Below are 19,796 nucleotides of genomic sequence, written 5' to 3'. Positions count from 1 at the left end.
CCTCTCCATGGTACATAAAGAGTATTAAATGGCTGTGTATAATATTTTCATCCAGATCACCAGAAATGCACTTTAATGTATGACATATTCTAGATGAAGAAGCAAACAAGAATGCAAGTATCACAATGAAGATCTAACTTTTGGTGTGTGGTCCAACTTTACAGTGAACCTTCAAAAGCACCAAATATGTTAGGCCTCATGCACAAGACCATATGTTTGTCCACACGTAAATACTGGTGTAAATACGGGTCCTTAGTCCCACATATTCGACCCGTATTGCACCAGTATTTACGGACCCGTGCCCATAAATATGGGTCCGGTGTCACCCGTATTCCACCCGTATTTACGGGCACGTTTTTGGCTGCAAAATTGCACTGCACTAATCGGCAGCCCTTCTCTCTATCAGTGCAGGATAGAGAGAAGGGACAGCCCTTTCCGTAATAAAAGTAAAATAAATTCATACTTACCCGGCCGTTGTCTTGGTGACGCGTCCCTCTCTTCACATCCAGTCCGACCTCCCTGGATGACGCGCAGTCCATGTGAACGCTGCAGCCTGTGATTGGCCTGTGATTGGCTGCAGCGGTCACATGGGCTGTAACGTCATCCCAGGAGGCCGGACTGGAGGAAGAAGCAGGGAGTTCTGGGTAAGTATGAACGTCTTTTTTTACAGCTTTATCTATATTGTGATCGGCAGTCACTGTCCCTGGTGCTGAAAGAGTTACTGCCGATCGTTTAACTCTTTCAGCACCCTGGACCGTGACTATACACTGACGTCACCTAGCAACACTCCCGTAATTACGGGTGCACACACGTAGTCACCCGTAATTACAGGAGCCCCATAGACTTCTATGGGCCTGCCCGTGTCGTAATTACAGCCTGAAATAGGACATGTTCTATATTTTTCAACAGCACGGGCACCTTCCCGTAAGCATACGGGGAGGTACCCGTGGCCAATAGAAGTCTATGGGCCAGTAATTACGGGCTGTAATTACGACCCGTGATTACGGGCGTTTTTACATTCGTGTGCATGGGGCCTTAGCATAACTATTTTTCTACCTCACCAATCTTTTACATTGCACTGCAATAACTTTCTCATAGTTCCAGAAAATCAGAATAAGTTTCCAGGTCCCCATTGACCATCAATATGCTCAAAATCCTTATTCTTTTATACAGTTACGTCATTTTTGGTACTGTTACCACTTGCCTTCCCTATAGTGTTTGCATTTGGCCTTAGCAAACGACCTCCTATTTGCTTTAGAAAGCTTTCAGCAATCTGTACTGTGCTGGACAAAAGAAATTGATTTCATGCCTTCTGTTTCTAAATGCTGGCCTCATGAGAAAAAGGAATAAGGGATGATATTATTCTACTTTTGGAAATGACAGAACAAAATCAACTAAAGGTGATAACTTCCATAGCTAACAAGCTAAAAAATAGATTATTCATGTCTTGCACAACACTTCTGAAATTTACACAGTTGTCAAGAAACAGCAAAGTTTGGTACAAATAATAAATAATTAATATCCTGGGTAAAGAACTGCGTCTAACTTTAAAAATATTCGCTTGGTGATGTACAGCCCCCCGCTCTTTCTGCAAGGGTCCTTGTTTCATTCTGATAATTCTTGAAAGCACAGATGAATGGACTTTCCTATGGCAGCTTGTTTTCTACGCTATTTAAGGTTGTTACTTTCCCTGTCATTCTGAGATGATCCTCTTTTGTTCTTTCCAAGTGTTTCCATGGAAATAGTTTATTATCCTCGACTAAAGAAAACTTTATTCTCTAACAAGGAAAAGTTTTGCTAGTGAAACTGTCACAATCCACCACTTAACACATTTTCAGAGGCAACAAAATAAACAGAAAAGGAATAGCAAGCATAATTTGCAAAGTTAGGAGGCACTAATACATTTTATAACTCAATCTTTTTGCAAAGTAACTTATTTCTCCTTTTTCACCAATGACCTGTCACTAACGCACACAACTTAGTTGGCTCTTAGTACTTAAATAGAAGCTCTACACACGTTCTTCACTAATAATGTACCGTATATACTCAATAAAAAAATTGGTTTACTGTTTGTTGTTAGTAAAGTTTCTGCCGCCTTAGAGAATATTCTATATATACAGTATATATATGGAGAAATGTATATGTATATATATATATATATATAAAACTTGCAGAAGTTAAACGCTCGGTAATATATAACTATTGGGTTAGGTTTTGCAAGCTGTGGAATACTAAATGTGTATCTTTGATTTGCTGCTGGTCTGCCCAGGATTTCATCCATACTTGTCACTTAATTCTGTAGGTCTTAGGCCATGTTCGTACGTGGCAGAGTTTTTGAGGAAAATTCTGCACCGCAGCCTAAATTTCGCACAGTTATTTTCTGCAACGTCTGAACTAAGTTTTCTAAAAATGTATAGAAACAAATGTAAAAAATTCAACAACAATTCCGCCACGTCTGAATGTGCCCTTAAAATTTTTCCTTACGTTCAACTAAAATGTTCAAGTCAGGTAATATTTAGTCTGCACCCTGTGGTACCTTGGTTAGTAAGTCTGTCAAATATTCTGAAAAATTGGTTATTTTAGCTACAAACAGTTTTCACCTATCGAGATCAGTGGGGGCCTCATTCAAGATTAGAGATTGGATGGAGTCATAGAGTTATATGACATGGCTGCTTGACCACTATTCAAACTCCTCCCAGCTGTTGCGCAGTTGGGGGAGATGTGGAATCAATATTCAAAATTTTTGCTATTTTTTGGTGTCGCAGTGGTCGGGCCTCCATTGATCTAACATTCATCCCCTATACAGTGGATACTTGATAAATGTTACTTGACACAATTTTTATAATAAGCACCAAAAAGGTGGCTTTAGATACTTTTCATCAAGCCTCCTACAGTTAACATCCAGTAAACCTCTTAGGGGCATTATGTAGTTTCTTGCTAACTATATATATATATATATATATATATATATATATATATATATATATATATATATATATACACACAAAAATAGAATCCAGCAGCACAGGCTTAAATGAAAGGGGGTGCAAGCCTTAGAGAACTGACCACTGTCCCTCTAGACAAAAAGCAGTAAATAGGCAGCACTCACAAAGGCTTAAAGTGAAAAAAGGGGGTGCTTTATTGACGCCAAAAGTGCGACGTTTCGGCTGACACAACCTGTACCTTGCTCAAGCATGAGAAAGGCTCAGGTTGTGTCAGCTGAAACGTTGCACTTTTGGGGTCAATAAAGCACCCTCCTTTTTCACTATAAACCTTTGTGAGTGCTGCCTATTTACTTTATATATATATATATATATATATATATATATATAATATCGGTCCGTTTAAGTTGAATGGGATATACTGCACATGACAATGCTGTGCAATATACTGTAAGTCCGTATTACAGACTTGTAGGCACTCCATATGCTGCCTCTGTGAGGTACCATGTTCTCCCCTAGAAACAATCTGTTGCAGAATGCTAAAAAAAATTTCTCTATGAGTTTATGAAAAAAAACCTCTGTGTGCCTCCAATTTTATAAGTATACTATGACCTCATAGAATTCTATGGCCCGCGTATTTAGAAGACGCGTGACTCGGATGTCAAATACAACCATGTGCATTAGCTCTTATTGTGATCATACATAGTAGATTATAGCTGGCTAAAAATGACTGGTCCATATGGGGGGTCGATAATGTGTGGCTGCTGGTTACCTGTAGAACCACTTCTCTTTGAAACAAAAAAAAATTGTTATGAAAATGTAGATTTTAGTTTTAGGGCACGTTCAGACGTGGCGGAATTTTTCTGCTGCAAATGTTGATGCAGATTTGGGGCAATTACGCAACGAATCTGCAGCAACATTTGCATATTAATATACAGACGTTGCAGATATCACAGCGGACTTGCCGCAGATTTCAGTTTTTGCATTGCAAAGGTTAAAATCTGCAGTGAAATTCCGCTTCTTCTCTGCAATGGAATAAGCATACTGAGGAGGGAAAATTCTGTGCCGCAGCCTAAATTCCGCACAGTTATTTTCTGCAATGTCTGAACTAACTTTCCTAAAAATGTATAGAAAGAAATGAAAAAAACGGCTGCTGGATAATTCCACTGCGGACTGTCCGCAGTGAAATTCAACAGCAATTCCGCCACGTCTGAACGTGCCCTTATGGAACCAGTGGAGATGGGAAATGAGGAACAGCCCCAAAATACACCTCCCAAAGCATTCCTTCTTTCCTGAAATCAGGATGAAGTGACACTAAGGGCACGGCCAGACGTGGCGGATTTCCTCCACAGCTGTCCGCATCAATGCCGCACCTAATCCGGGTTGCGGATTACGGCTGCGGATCTGCCCAAAATGTGCAGTAAATTGATGCGGACTAGCTGCTGCGGACTGCGGTCAAAGTGCTTCCCTTCTCTCTATCAGTGCAGGATAGAGAGAAGGGACAGCACTTTCCCTAGTGAAAGTAAACGAATTTCATACTTACCGGCCGTTGTCTTGGTGACGCGTCCCTCTTTCGGCATCCAGCCCGACCTCCCTGGATGACGCGGCAGTCCATGTGACCGCTGCAGCCTGTGATTGGCTGCAGCCGTCACTTAGACTGAAACGTCATCCTGGGAAGCCGGACTGGAGACAGAAGCAGGGAGTTCTCGGTAAGTATGAACTTCTATTTTTTTACAGGTTGCTGTATATTGGGATCGGTAGTCACTGTCCAGGGGGCAGAAACAGTTACTGCCGATCGCTTAACTCTTTCAGCACCCTGGACAGTGACTATTTACTGACGTCTCCTAGCAACACTCCCGTAATTACAGGAGCCCCATTGACTTCCTCAGTCTGGCTGTAGACCTAGAAATACATAGGTCCAGCCAGAATGAAGAAATGTCATGTCAAAAAAGCAAGACGCATCCGCACCACACATAACATGTCCATGACAGCTGCGGACTTCATTGCGGAATTTAGAATCTCCATTGAAGTCAATGGAGAAATTCCGCCATGAGTGCGCAACCAGTCCGCCACTGGTCCGCAACAGACAGAGCATGCTGCGGACACCAAATTCCGCTCCGCAGCCTATGCTCCGCAGCGTAATTTTACGCATCGTCTAAACGAACACTTCTAAATAGAAGTGTAAGTCAATGGAGAAACGGCTCCGCTGTGGATTAACGCTGCGGAGTGTCCGCAGCGGAATTCAAGTGAAATTCCGCCACGTGTGAACCCAGCCTAAAGCTGACCATAAACATAGGATGATGATCTTCTGTATGATTAATAAGGCTACGTGCACACATTGCATAAGTTGTGGCAAAATAAATCTGCATCAAAACCACAGGTAAACACAAGTAATTCCGCAGCTAAAATCTGCACCTAATAGTGTGTTCTTTGATACATTTTTAGGTGCAGTTTTTAGACTGGGTTCACACGGCCTATTTTCAGGTGTAAACGAGGCGTATTATGCCTCGATTTACGCCTGAAAATACGGCTCCAATACGTCGGCAAACATCTGCCCATTCATTTGAATGGGTTTGCCGACGTATTGTGCCGACGACCTGTCAAACGACGACGCGTAAAATGACTGCCTCGTCAAAGAAGTGCAGGACACTTCTTTGGACGTTTTTGGAGCCGTTTTCTCATAGACTCCAATGAAAACAGCTCCAAAAACGGACATAAAAAACGCTGCGAAAAACGTGAGTTGCTCAAAAAACGTCTGAAAATCAGGGGCTGTTTTCCCTTGAAAACAGCTCCGTATTTTCAGACGTAATTGCAGTTATCGTGTGCACATACCCTTACATTTTGATGTGGATTTGGTACGGTTCTTATGATGCAAATTTCGGTGTGTTTTTTTTTAATAAACTTGGTAGATACAATTCTGAGACTGGAACGCAGGACAAATTGTAATATGCATAGGGTGCATGTGGCCTATTGGTCCACATTCCCCCTTTAACATAAATGTTCGGCATGCCCAAATGAGATGATATTATTTCAAGAAAGGAGGTTAAAATGAATGGCTGCCAGAAACCTTTCCAGGTGAAAGCAAACCTAACAGGAAAACTCCATCATATCGGATCCTTGACATTTAGGGTATGTGCACACACACTAATTACGTCCGTAATTGACGGACGTATTTCGGCCGCAAGTACCGGACCGAACACAGTGCAGGGATGCTAGGAGTCCCTGCCTCTCCATGGAACTACTGTCCCGTACTGAAAACATGATTACAGTACGGGACAGTTGTCCTGCAGCGAGGCAGGGACTCCTAGCATCGTACATAACTATGATGCTAGGAGCCCGGCACCCTGCAGTGTGTTCGGTCCGGGACTTCCGGCCGAAATACGTCCGTCAATTACGGACGTAATTAGTGTGTGTGCACATACCCTTAGTTCTAGGTTCAGCATTGCTCCTGGGGCTGAATAGCTACCTCATTGTATGTGCCTGCATATAGGTCTATTATCTCACAGAGCAGAAGAGGGATACCATTAAAAATGTACATGAATATTGAATATATTGGTAGTTTTTTTTTAGCAATCTAGGTAATCCAAATATTTTCGGGCAGAATTGCAAGCGGAAAATTTGCAGCGTGCTACAGTAGCAGCAAAGTGGATGAGATTCAAAGAAATCTCATCCACACCATGCGGAACAAAGTCCAGAGAAAACATTCATAAATTTACCTGCAGTGCGGATTTGAAATATGCAGCATGTCAATTTATGTTGTGGAGTCGCTGCAGATTTGTTGATGATTTCCCCATAAACATCAATGGGGAAGTAAAATTACGCAACATATGTGAATATGTCATATGGAAACTGTGTTTTCGCAGCAAATTATATTTATACAGTTTAAAGCAAAATAAATTATACTCACCTCTCATAGTGTTCCCATTGTAACACGTCTCCGCTATTCCAGCCGGTCTATGTGCAGCCCCACCTCCTGTGAAAACATTTTATTACATGTGACTGCTGTTGCCAATCACTGGCTGCGGCAGTCACATGTGATGAAACCTTATCACAGGAGGTGGGGCTGCACATAGACTGGCCGAGGCAGCACAGACACGTTGCTATGGAAGCGTCAGAGAGGTGATTATAGTTTTTTTGTCTGTCTGTCATTTTCCATAGTGGTCAGTCTAGCCAAATATCCGCTCACCATTTAATGTAAATATTTGCGGGTTCTGGGTAGGATATGCTGCAGACTTTTCCGCAGCATATTCAACCCATGTGAACATAACCTTAAAGGGTTCTCTGTGTGGAAACGATGCTCAGGAACATCATTGAAGGGGTCGTGGCATTCCAGCAAGCTCTGCGGACCCTTCGTTCTGTAGATTGGTGGTACTCCCTGAGGTCAGACTCAAACCGATCCCATTGATGGCATATCCTATTCTTGGAAAATGTCTTTAAAAACTGCACCACAAAATGATGTCGATGGACAGACGTGACTGTGGCATTTCACTGTAGCTGGTAGTTAAGCTTGAAGAAATTATGTCAATCATTATAAAATAATCATTTATTATTCTTATATTTCAATCATCGCATGGTCCGGGCACAAGTGGTGGTCCTTGATATATAGTTGTGTCCAAAACAATAGTGCTTCTGAAAAATCAACTTGAATTTAATACTTAACGTCATTTTCATAATTCAAGATTAATTTACAATGCAAAAAGTATTACAATGTATTTTTCCTTACATGTTGCATTTAGTGAATTTTATGTGAACGCTATGGTTAGTGCAGCTACAGACTCCTAAATATCGAAGTCATAACCAGAAATCCTGCAGATGGCGCTGTTATCCCTCCCCACCTGCCATGTATAGACTACAGATTGACTTCCTTAGGGTTGATGGTGATTGATTGTGTTGTTTTCTTCATTACTTTAAACCTAATCAGTGCTTGGTGTAATTTGAGTAATGATTGTTCATTATTGGAAATTGTGAAGTTTAAGACTTTCCTCGTTTTACCTTCCCAAGCTGCCTTTAGGGAGAAGGCTGGATCACATTCAACCGGAGCTTCATCCCTTCCCAATTCTTTCTCTCGTTTGTGCAAAGAGAAACAGTATCAGTTAATATAAAACTTTAGGAAGTCGTATCTCACTTTATACTTGTCAAGAGACTGAGGCACGTCAAATTAATTAGTAACCAGCAGAAAACATGACTGACGGTGAATAGCAGGCAGATAACTGTTCCTCGGACATTGTTAAGCAGCCTTTTATAGGCCAAGGGTTCATGGATGCTCTAGAAAGAAATCAAGAATTAGTGGTGTTATAATATTACTCTTTTATATAGATAATATTTACAGAACATTCCCCCTTTAAGGGCACGTGCAGTCGTGGCCGAATTGCTGTGGAATTCCGCTGTGGACAGTCCGCAGTGGAATTCTCCAGCGGCCGTTTTTTTAAATTTGTTTCAATACATTTTTAGGAAACTTAGTTCAGACGTTGCGGAAAACTCCGCTGCGGACCATAGGCTGTGGTACAGAATTTCCCCTCCGCAGCATGCACTGTCTGTTGCGGTGAAGAAGCGGAATTTCACTGCGGATTTCAGCCTTTGCAATGCAAAAACTGAAATCTATGGCAAGTCCGCTGTGTTTTCTGCAACGTCTGAATTACCTGTCAAATATGCAAATGTTGGTGCAGATTCATTGCGTAATTGCCCCAAATCTGCACCAACATTTGCAGCGGAAAAATTCTGCCACGTCTGAACATGCCCTAAAACTCAATACTAAAAATGTACTGTATGTCTCGGAGTTGTTCTCTTGTGTGAAATCCATTGCTGAGATCTCTACAAAGGTTATTGACTGTCATTTCAGTGCTCACAGGAATTATCTTGACCTTGAATGGCATATAAATCTCCACTGTTATGCAAATTTGCTCTGATTGTGTCAGTCTTTACTGTAGGTCTGACATTATATTCATGAATCATTAAGGTTCGTATGAACAATGTTTTAAATTCTCTATATAATTCATATATTTTTTTCAATACATTTTGATCTTTTGTTAAAAAAAAGGGGGGGCAAAGCAAACAATTGTGAACCTAGCCTAAAACTGGCAAAGCCTATTACATAGCAGTTGGCTGACAGCTATTGGCCCTGGTGGCTCAGCCCCAAGCATTTATTATTTAGATTATTGAGGGCCGATAAGATATATTTTTCCACATATTATTATTTCACATATTATTATTAGCATTTGTCTTTGCTGAATTGTCATTGTTTGAGGAAACAGGCCCGAAACTGCTCATGTGCTCCTATGTCCCCATGATAACTGGGAAGGTCCTTGCACACTGTGACACTGTTCAGCCAATGCAGGCTGTGCCATACTGTGTGGGAATACACCCTATCGACAAGTAAAATGGTAACACCCACTTGTCAATTTAGTGACACATTTTTCAGGAGGAATAACAGAGGAACGGCACAACGCAGTGGTCCAAGAAAAGATGATCCAAAATTGTTATTTTCTTTGGAATATAAGTGTTTTTTCAAGCATGTCAGAAGAATAGAAAGGATCTCTTTATTCCAATTTTTTCACATTTTAATTTTAGTAATTAATCATTAACCACCAGCTGCATCTCCTGCTAAAATGTATTTCTTACATAATTACATAGTAAGTACGGTTGAAAAAAGAAACGGGTTCATCAAGTTCAACCAGGGGATCGGTGAAGGTAAGGGGTAGGGAAAAGTTTCACATCCAACACTTACACACTCAACTTTATTGTCTTCATATCCTTACATGCATACATTTTGTAGGCCACTTACATATTTTATAAATAATTTTATTTAAAAAATTATTAAAACAAAATAAATAAATAATTTGCAGCATTGGTTCTTTTTTTATATTTCTTTCCAAATATCATCACAGTTTGAGACATTTGTAAGCACTTGCCGCTTGGTATAAATAAAACAATAATACCCACTTTTACCACATCTCAGACTAGACAGATATAAACTGGATTATTCTTCACCAAACATCTCTTCCTTTTTCTCCACTGGATACTTTTAAGCCTAATAGAAACATAAACATGGATTTTGTTTGTTCTGTTCTTTTCTTTATGTTTCAAACCCAGCGAAACTTCTTGAACTGACATCAAACAGCCAAAAGCCTGGTATCACTGACATACTTAGTAAGCGAGGTGCCTTTAACCAAGAAGGTTATATGTATTTTTGAACTGACGTGATCATGTTCACCCCAAGGGCCAGTGTCAGAACATGCGGCGGTGCTGATCGAGAAAACCTTAACTGCATCTCCAGCTTTTCCTTCAGGGTACATACAATCTGCTGTGTTTTGTTCAGAGTCCCCCTAAAGAGACCTTCACCATTCCTGGTGCTAGAGGAGACACAGAATATGCCCTAGTTTAGTTTGTACTGTATTGTTATATTTACACATCCTATATTTGCTAGTTAAAAGGACAAGCCCGCATAATGGTTGGTTATACACAGAATGATCCTAAACATTTATAATGTAAACCAGTAAATAGACCAGAATACCCCAGTATATACCAGTAAATATAAGCCATTCGTGTTGTTCTCTTTTGTAAAAGATGTTAAAAGTAAAATCAAATAGTTTTTTCTTTCTAGGAAAGACTAACAATATAGTCAAATTAAAAACACAAAAAATGGCCACACACAAATTGTGCAGGTATAATCGGGATTATATAATTGGGATTATACCTGCACAATTTGTGAGTGTGGGCATTTTTTGTGTTTTTAATCTTATTATATGTCCCACTTTTTTTCTGTGGTTAACAATATAGCCATCATGATATCCTCCAGTGGCGATCCCCCAGCTTTCCTAAAGCATTAGCGCCTTTTAATACAGTGATACATGTTTTGCTCAAGTAGCAACTGCTTTACTAGGCAGATTTATCATTCAGGACTCTTGGAAAGATGGATAGTAACCCCTGTAGGAGCTGTTAATAGAGGCCATATTGGATGTCATTTTTCCAAAAACAGGTATTTGATGTGAGAAATAGTCCATGTGGGTATGGTGACCTGCTGACATAGGTACATAGGTTGGGAAATGACACATGTGCACCAAGCTCAGTATTTCTTAGACCTAATTGCAAAATATGTCATAACCGTATAAATGATGGAAATAAATAAATATATAAATAAAATAAATAACAATAGATATAACTAATAAATGACAGAGTGTTTTTTTTTGTTTTACAATTTTATAAAAGATTACAACTCATTTACCGTTTGCTATTTTTTACTTTAGACCCTAAACTCCTAATAGCACACTAATGTAATTAGAATACTGAGAACATTATAGGATGGGAGGGTAGAACAAGGGCTGGATTATATTATATACTCTCCAGACAGAATCTTCTACATGATAATAAGCAACCACTGTATAAATAGAAACCCTATAACGTTACATTTCATTTACTGTGCTTTCTGTCTGTCTGTCTGTCTATCTATCTATCTATCTATCTATCTATCTATCTATCTATCTATCTATCTATCTATCTATCTATCTATCTATCTATCTATCTATCTATCTATCTATCTATCTATCTATCATCTCTCTCTCTAACACTTTCCATTTTCAATTTTGTATGAAATCACATTGAGGTTAAATGTATATAATACACTAGAACACATAGGTAAATATTTCCATTTAAAGTTAAAAAAAAAATTATAACCTTAAGACAACATTAACTATAAGGCAATAATATAATATTTTTATTCTTTCCTTATAACAGCGGGTAAACTGATTTAAAGGCTTTTTTCCATTAGAGACATTTATGACATATCCACAGGATCCGCACCTATCTCCAGAATGGGGAGAAGCAGAAGCAGGTGAATTCCGACCATGAATTAGGAAACAGCGTAGCTTGCTGAGCTACGCTGTTTCCGTAAGTCCCATAGAACTGAATGGTAGTTGCTGAAACACCGTAGCTCGCATGCTACAATAAAACAACAATAAACAACAATAAAACATGCAAAACCACACCACCAAATCCAAAAGTGTCATAGAAGGAAAATGCATCAAAACACTAATTAAATCTAAACATATACGTAGCATGCACCATGTTTTTTAACCAGAATTATGTCAGGAAACTGTCTCAGACCATGCTCATCCTAACATTCGCCTGGTTCTAGTAGAGTAAACTAAAAACAGAATGGAAAGCATATAAGAGATAATAAAGGTGGAAGAGAATAAAGCTTCATGCACAAGGCAGTATTACGGATTTGTATTGTACGGATACATAGTCTGCTATAGGCTCATATTGTACGTCCATGTGCCTCCAATTTTATATGAAGACACACAGAGGATTTTTTCTCATAGATTCACTATGAATTTGAGAGAAATAAAAATTGTAGCATGCAGCATCTCATGCCGTATTACAGAGGCATTACAGGGAATGAAATGCCTCAGGGGTGGGACAAGCTCTCTTGATGCCTAAAGCCAGGGTTCAGTAGGCACCCCCCTAATCTCAGTCTCGAAAGTTCAGCATGAAAGCTGTTGAATAGCAAGTTGTTCAGCCCACAGCTATCAGCCCTGATTATTTCAGCCCTCATCCCTGATGTAACATTCATATAGTTATGTACAGTTGTGTCATACAGCTCAGACAGTGTCCAACTGGCTGCAGACAGAAGTGTAAAGGCAAATACTGCCCCCCCTATGGTGCCATAGTGGGTTGTCTACTCTGCTTACCCCTACCTGCTTACCACTTGTCCTGTCCCTGGTATCTCACAGAGGCATCATAGGGTGATGGCCTTACAAAATCAGTGCATGTGGCTTCTCGTGGATTTGGCATATGTATGAGCCTTTAGGTAGAGAAAATTACTACTGACAACAAAACCGTAGACACTTTATAAATGTTTATTAAGGTATTAATATGGTCAGCAACAGTTGCGTGATGGCTTCACTCAAAATTGTGCAAAAACAGTTTATTTTTTAGCATATTGCAGGAGAAGATTGCTGCTGATCTATAATGCTGGGGCAGGCAGTGTTAGGTAAGCAATGTATATACATTTTATTTATATGAACAGTATACAATCTGGTGGGGGTGGTTCAAGTCTACTTGTTTGAAGTTTTTTTCAGAACCATATAATGTAATGAATGTCTATATAAATATTTTCTATAATTTTTCTATTTATTCACTGTGGAATTCACATTGTAGAAGTAGCTCATTTTTACAAGCTGGAGAAAGAGGAAAATATTTTTTACGTTTGTGTATTTAAAGAGCTCGCCTTTTAATTTGATTCAATGACTTGTTGTGAATATACTTTTCAGTTAAATGGAAAATGTCTTTAGAGCTCAATAATGTTCCTGAAATTGTTTTGATTAGTAAAATTGTTATCCAATCTTCTCCCCTGATCCCAGTTGACTGACTCCGAGATACAGTATAAACTCCAAAGCATTCAGCAAACCACAAGGCAGGATACACTGCGCGCACAGGTTCCCTGGAGAGTACTCAGGCATTTTTATAAACCATTTCCAAATGCTGCTCCATAGTTAACCCTGCTTAAAATGCAAGCGTCTCACACAGGTGGAAACAGTTTTGCTTGACATACCTTCCCTGCTAGATAGGAAAGAAACACTTATTGCAATCATTAGCTGCTGACGGCCCATGTTCCTCTCAGAGTTCCAGTCTGGTATCAAGCAGCCATAACTTTACAACCCATTTTTAATCATGAACAAATGTGTAAGAAACTTTCACATACGTCAACTTACTGCTGATGGTCTTTGATGACGTACAGTCTAGAACCAAGCATCTGGAAATCTAGAACCCATTTATAAAAAAGAAAAAAAATGATTCATTGAAAGACAGAGCAAATGATACAAGTTGCATGGGATTGGTTGTCCCTCTTCTTCTGGCCTTACCAATATTTAACTTTTTAAAAGTAGTGGTTATCGCTCCAGAGCTGCTGTTCCTACTGTAAATAAGGATACCAAGTTAATATTATACATCATACAGGTGAGTCTTCTTCTCCATATGAATTCTGGTTGCCACCTGTCCGGTTTTACACTGGCCTAGTTGGTAATCGATACCGGGAGGCTGGTGTCGGTATTATATTTTCACCAGCAAGTATATTGCTGCTATTTCCAGGTGCACACAGCCACGTAATTGCTGGCGCGCATCATTCTGCAAGCGACTAGAGAAACAAGAGCAGTGCATTGTGGTGTTACAATGATCAATAGGAGAACATAAAACCGAATAACCTCAGCATTCTATGGTATATTAGTTCATATACTACCAATTTAAAAAAAAATTGTTCAAGTTGCATATACAGTGCCCACCAAAAGTTCCGGAACATCCTCATAACTTTTGAATGGCTCAAGGTAGAGAGTTGAAATTTGGTGGGATTTAATGGGGTCATAAAATCTACCAGTTAACATAAAAAAAAACACCCCACCCCTTAGAGGCGGTGGGGTGGGTGGGGGCAGCAAAATCTTAAATGGCATGGGGGGGTCAAGTGGGGGCTCATTTGAAAGCTCTTTACAATACGAAAAGAATGCCGCAATCGATTTTGAAACACCGCCGGTGTTAGCATTACCCAAAATGTACCGCACGGGTAAAATCCTAAATGTGTGTGGGCGCGTGTACGTGTGTGTGTGAGCTTGGGAATGTCACATCAAGGTGACTTTAACTTACATATTATTACAATCAGCTTCGGCAATACAAAATGGACCTTGTCTACGATTGTAACATGATTTTATGTGTACAAATTTCAACACTCTACCTCGAGCCGTTCAAAAGTTATGAGGGTGTTCCGGAACTTTTGGTGGGCTCTGTATAGAAATAAAGCTCTGCTCAGTCCAACAATGCTTTTAGGAATTGGTGTACACACTGTTCAATGACCAAATTAGAAGTGAAGATAAAGATGTATTCCCAAATTTTACATTTATGGCATATCCACAGGATATACCATAAATGTCTCACAGAAGCAGGTCCTAGCTCTGGGACCCACACTTATCTCCCAAATGGGGGTCACCCGACCCCCATCCCTCCTGGTGTGGCTCAGCTATTTCTATAACTCCTATATAAATGAATAGAGAGAGCCAAGCATATGCGTGGCCAACTCTTTACTTACTCCCCAATGACCCCCGTTCTGGAGGTGTGGGCCAGAGAACTGGGACCTACATCTATCAAACATTTATAGCATATCCAGTGGATATACCATGAATGTTTATGTTGGGAATACCCCTTAAGTAGGTTTTCCCCCAAAAAATTTTTAGCACCTACTGTATCCACAAGCAATGATTATGAAGATTAAGGCCTCATGCACACGACCGTGTTTTTGCGTCCGCAATTCCCCCGCAAATCCACGGGAGAATTGCGGACCCATTCATTTCTATGGGCCCATACACACTATCCGTGTTTTCACGGGTCTCCGCATGTCCGCACATCCGTGCCGCAGAAATTCCGGACATGTCTTATTATGGGCCGCAAATGCGGTGCGGACATGCCAATAGAAGTCAATGGGCCCGTGGAAATTGCGGATACACCGCCGTGTGTCATCCGCAGTTTGCGGATTTGCGGAAGTGTTGCTAGGCGACGACCGGGAATGACTTCTGTCGTCGTGAAGTCTGGAGACAGTGCATGAGAGCAGCAGAGAGCAGCAGAGAGCAGCATGGCTTCAATAAACGTTGAGAAACTAATCATCCTGGTCCAGCACAAGCCCTGTCTGTGGAATAAGCGGGTGGAAGAATATGCAGACAGGAATATGAAAGATCTTGCCTGGCAGGAGGTCTGCAGTGAGGTGCATCCTGAGTGGGAGAAGGCAACTAAAGTGCAAAAGAAGCGCATGGGTAAGTTTCACACCTTGATGCGGTTTCTGAGTACTCCTGTCATGTCATAATGACATGCCTGACGTTTTGATTGTTGGCGGTTGGATCACTGAAACACCCACCAATCGCTGAAATGAAGCTGCAGAAGTGCACGTGAGATTGTGGGGGTCTCATGGCTCTGAACAGCACCGATCAAAACGTGACATGTCACTATGAGGGTATGTTCCCACACACTAATTACGGACGTAATTCGGGGGTGTTTGACCTCTATTACGCACGCTAAATACGCCGCAATAGCGTTGACAAACATCTGCCCAGTGAAAGCAATGGGCTGACGTTTGTGTGTTGAAGCGGCGTGTATATTTACGCGTCAATAGACGCCCGCGTCAAAGAAGTGACCTGTCACTTCTTGTGCCATAATTGGAGCCGTTATTCATGGGCTCCTATGAAAATCAATTACGTCCGTAAAGGACGCTGCGTTAAAGCGCCAGCACATGCCTTTACGTCTGAAATTACGGGTGATGTTTTCTCCTGAAACCAGCAACGTCATTTCAGCCGTTACGGACGCTGTCGTGTGGGCACATGGAAAACGTGGCAAGTCTGCTGTAGTTTCTGCAACGTCGGAATTACCTGTCAAATATGCAAATGTAGGTGCAGATTTGTTTGCGGCATCATTTTCATATAATAAACAACATTTCCTAATATCTAGTAATGTACTCTTCTAAAATGTTGATCTGTGATTGGTTTATTTTATATCATAGTCGAAAACGTCAAAACACGCTGGAACACGTGCCGAGACCAATTAAAGCGTGAGATAAATGACAAGGGGAAGAGCGGAGACGGACGTCTGAAAAAAAAGCCATACATGTACACCAAACAACTTTCGTTTCTTCTTGATGTAATGCAGGTTGGCCCGTAAGTATTGCTTATATACTTTGTTCATTGTAGTCTGCCCATGTAGCCAGTTGTGTAAGTACCGCTGTAGCAGCCGTAGCGAGTGCTACGGGGACCGCGGCATGAGGGGACTCCACCATGTCCGGAGGCTCCGCTAGCAGCCGCTATGACGGCTACAGCGGGACGCAACTGAACACTACGGCTGAGCAGGGAGGTATCTCCCCGCTCTGACATTAAACAACAGACATGTATCCCCTAACCACTGAATCGGGGATACATGTGTGATCGCTGGCATTGACAGGGAGAACGGGGGACAGAAAGTACCCTGAACTTCTCCATCCCAAACCTCGTACTTTCGCCAGCTCCGTCAAAATGAATGGAGCCAAAGTCGTGCTTGTGCGCATACATAACCAGCGCTCCTTTCAATTTTTGGGAGATGTGCAGACGGCAGAACTTAAGGGGACTTTCAGTCCCCCCTTCACCCTATCGCTGCCAGCGATAAGGCATGTATTTGTAGGACACACTATAGGTGGCATTTGTCCGGGGGGCGGGGAGGGGGGCCTGTATGGCGTTAGCGGCATACAGCCCCCTCACTAGATAACGCCGTACAGTCCCCCTATAGATAACGCCATATAGTACCCCGGTAGATAATGCCATACAGTGTACAGTGTGGGGCTGTATGGCGTTATCTACAGGGGTGGGGGCAGCAAAAAAGGCACTATCTACAAGGGGGGGGGTTACACCCAGTGGAGGGATGGCCCCAGTCAAAAGTTTGCTATGCGGCCCTGTCTTTCCTAGTTAGGGCTCTGCATGTAGTGATGCATACATAGTGTATTTGGCCAGCTGTAGACATGACGTTAAATTACTACAAAAATTCCCTAACATTATGTTTTCATTTTCAAACAGAACCAAGGATAATCTGGAGGAAGAACAAGACTCTGATGAGACTCAAATTGAAGAGCCTGACGTAGCTTTGGGGACTGCTAGGTCCACTTCCACTCCTGTGACAGCGGAACCAACAACAGTGGATAATCCAGTCTGTGCCGCGGACGAAGAAATTACACCCCGAGGTAAACGTCGACGTTCTGCCAAAGGTCCAACACGTACAGAGCCAAGGCAGGAAGTCGACTTGCGTGTATTAGAGCACTTGGAGAAAAGAGCTACTGAAACTGAAGAGGGCACCTTCTGTCGCGCTCTCTCTAATATTCTTAAAAGAGTGCCAATTTCCAGACAGATAAGGTGCCAAACAGCACTAATGGAAATATTTGCGACACATCCTGACCCACGTGCAATGCATCAGGCCATCGAGTTTCATAGACGGGGGTGTGATGCAAGCACCTTCAACTCTGTCCCTCCAGCACCTGCAGCAACCGCGCAAGGCATCCAGCATCCGTCATATGTAGACTCAATGCCGCTATTCAGTGACGATCGTTCAGTTTATGGCATGCCAGGACCTTCTCAGCAACAGTATGGGCACATGCAGCAGGGGGAGTCAGTTCCACGACCACATCATGAACCTGCACCTTCGCAATCCTTCTACAATTTATAATTTACTTATATAACATAGTTTTGTTTATGTTTGTTGACACTATTTTATGCAAGAAATAAAATAAGTTTATAGTTAATTATGTGTTTGTCTTTATTATTATTGCAAAACATAATGAGGTATTGGTCTGCATTTCTGCCAAATGCAAATAATCGCTTATTTTTTTTTTTTAATTAATAAAGAATTAAAAAAAAAAATACAGAAATACATTAGCTCGCAACCCGCGTCAAGGGTCCTCATTCTCTTGCGAGTCCCTACTCTACTACTGCAACTTTAACTACTAACATTTGTAACATAAACCGGAAATACAACAGTCCCTCTCAAATTTTAATTTGGCAGACGAAGCACATCCCTTTGCCAAGGAACTGCTCCCTCAGGTGATACAAAATAGTCTGTATACAAATTACGGACTGCCAGTCCAGACACTCCAGGTCTTCTATGTGGTGTGTAGTCCAAAGGGATGTAATTAGTAGAGAAATGGTTCAGCTCTGCGTCCACTGCCGACTCATGAATTCTCAGAAAATTGTGGAGGACAACACACGCTTGTATAACCTTTGTCACATTTTCAGGATTCATCTGAATGGAGCTCTGGAACACACGCCACTTGCTGCTTAGAATTCCAAAGGCGCACTCCACATACCGTCTTGCACGTGTAAGGCGGTAGTTAAAAATGCGCCTCTGTTCATCTAAGCCACGCCTAGGGAATGGACGCATCAGGTGAGGGGACAGTCCGAAACCTTCATCACCCACAATGACAAAGGGTGCTGGTGGTCCTGTAGATCCTGGAAGCTGTCTAGGTTCCGGAAGGTCAAGCTGGTTAGATGCTAGACGTTCACCCATTCTGGAAGCCCTGAAGATGCCAGCATCCGCAGAGCTTCCATAGGCCCCAATATCGACAATTATAAACCGATAGTCACTGTCAGCCAAGGCCAACAGCACCACCGAGAAAAACTGCTTATAATTGAAATACTGAGACCCTGAGTGAGCAGGCTTTTTTACGCGGATGTGCTTACCATCTAGCGCACCAACACAGTTGGGAAACTGTGCTGATTGGAAGAAGACATCGGCAATCCGAATCCAGTCCTCTGGCTTGGGCTTTGGCATAACTGCTGCTCGAAGTTGCTGCCAGATGACTTCGCAGGTAAGCTTGACAATCTTCGAAATAGTGGAGCACCCCAGCAGAAACTGGAAATGTAGCGATGCAAAGGAGTTGCCGGTAGCAAGAAATCTGTAAAAAACAAAAAAAAAAAAATATATAACAAAATATGCACAGACAGGAAAAATATCTGCAACACGGTGGCAAGGCGGCAATATGAACAGGGGACAAGTATACTAATATTGTTTGCAGGGTAGAGACATGTCGTAGAAGGGGATTTAGGTTTTCTTACCTCAGAGTGACGATCAGGCGTTCCTCTGGAGAAATGCAACGTCTCATGGTGGTGTCCTGGAAGATCAGTCCAGGACGAAGGTCCGCCAGCAGACAGTCAAAAGTTTGCACGGACATACGGCAGTAGCTGAGGAACTTGTCCGGGTGCTGCCGCAGGTCTGAGTACAGCATGTTAAAATGCCCCTTCCTAAGCCGTTGTGAGATAATGGGGTGAACCCAATATCTCCTCCTCCTCCTCGGTTCTTCGTCCAGCATTGGTG

The 19,796-nt window shown here is 41.6% G+C and overlaps 1 protein-coding gene across 1 annotated transcript; it reads left to right on the top strand.

The window, feature by feature from the left end:
* The first annotated feature begins 16,141 nt into the window (after positions 1-16,141).
* Positions 16,142-18,200, top strand: LOC142748164 (uncharacterized). Its single transcript, XM_075855282.1, has 2 exons — positions 16,142-16,624; positions 17,510-18,200. Exons 1-2 carry the CDS (start codon positions 16,575-16,577, stop codon positions 18,150-18,152), a joined length of 693 nt encoding a protein of 230 aa, XP_075711397.1. The 5' UTR covers positions 16,142-16,574; the 3' UTR covers positions 18,153-18,200.
* The last annotated feature ends 1,596 nt before the right edge of the window (positions 18,201-19,796 follow it).

The sequence above is a fragment of the Rhinoderma darwinii genome, chromosome 3, assembly GCF_050947455.1.
Source record: "Rhinoderma darwinii isolate aRhiDar2 chromosome 3, aRhiDar2.hap1, whole genome shotgun sequence".
Lineage (NCBI taxonomy): Eukaryota > Metazoa > Chordata > Amphibia > Anura > Rhinodermatidae > Rhinoderma > Rhinoderma darwinii.
This window is presented reverse-complemented; position numbering and strand designations above follow the sequence as displayed.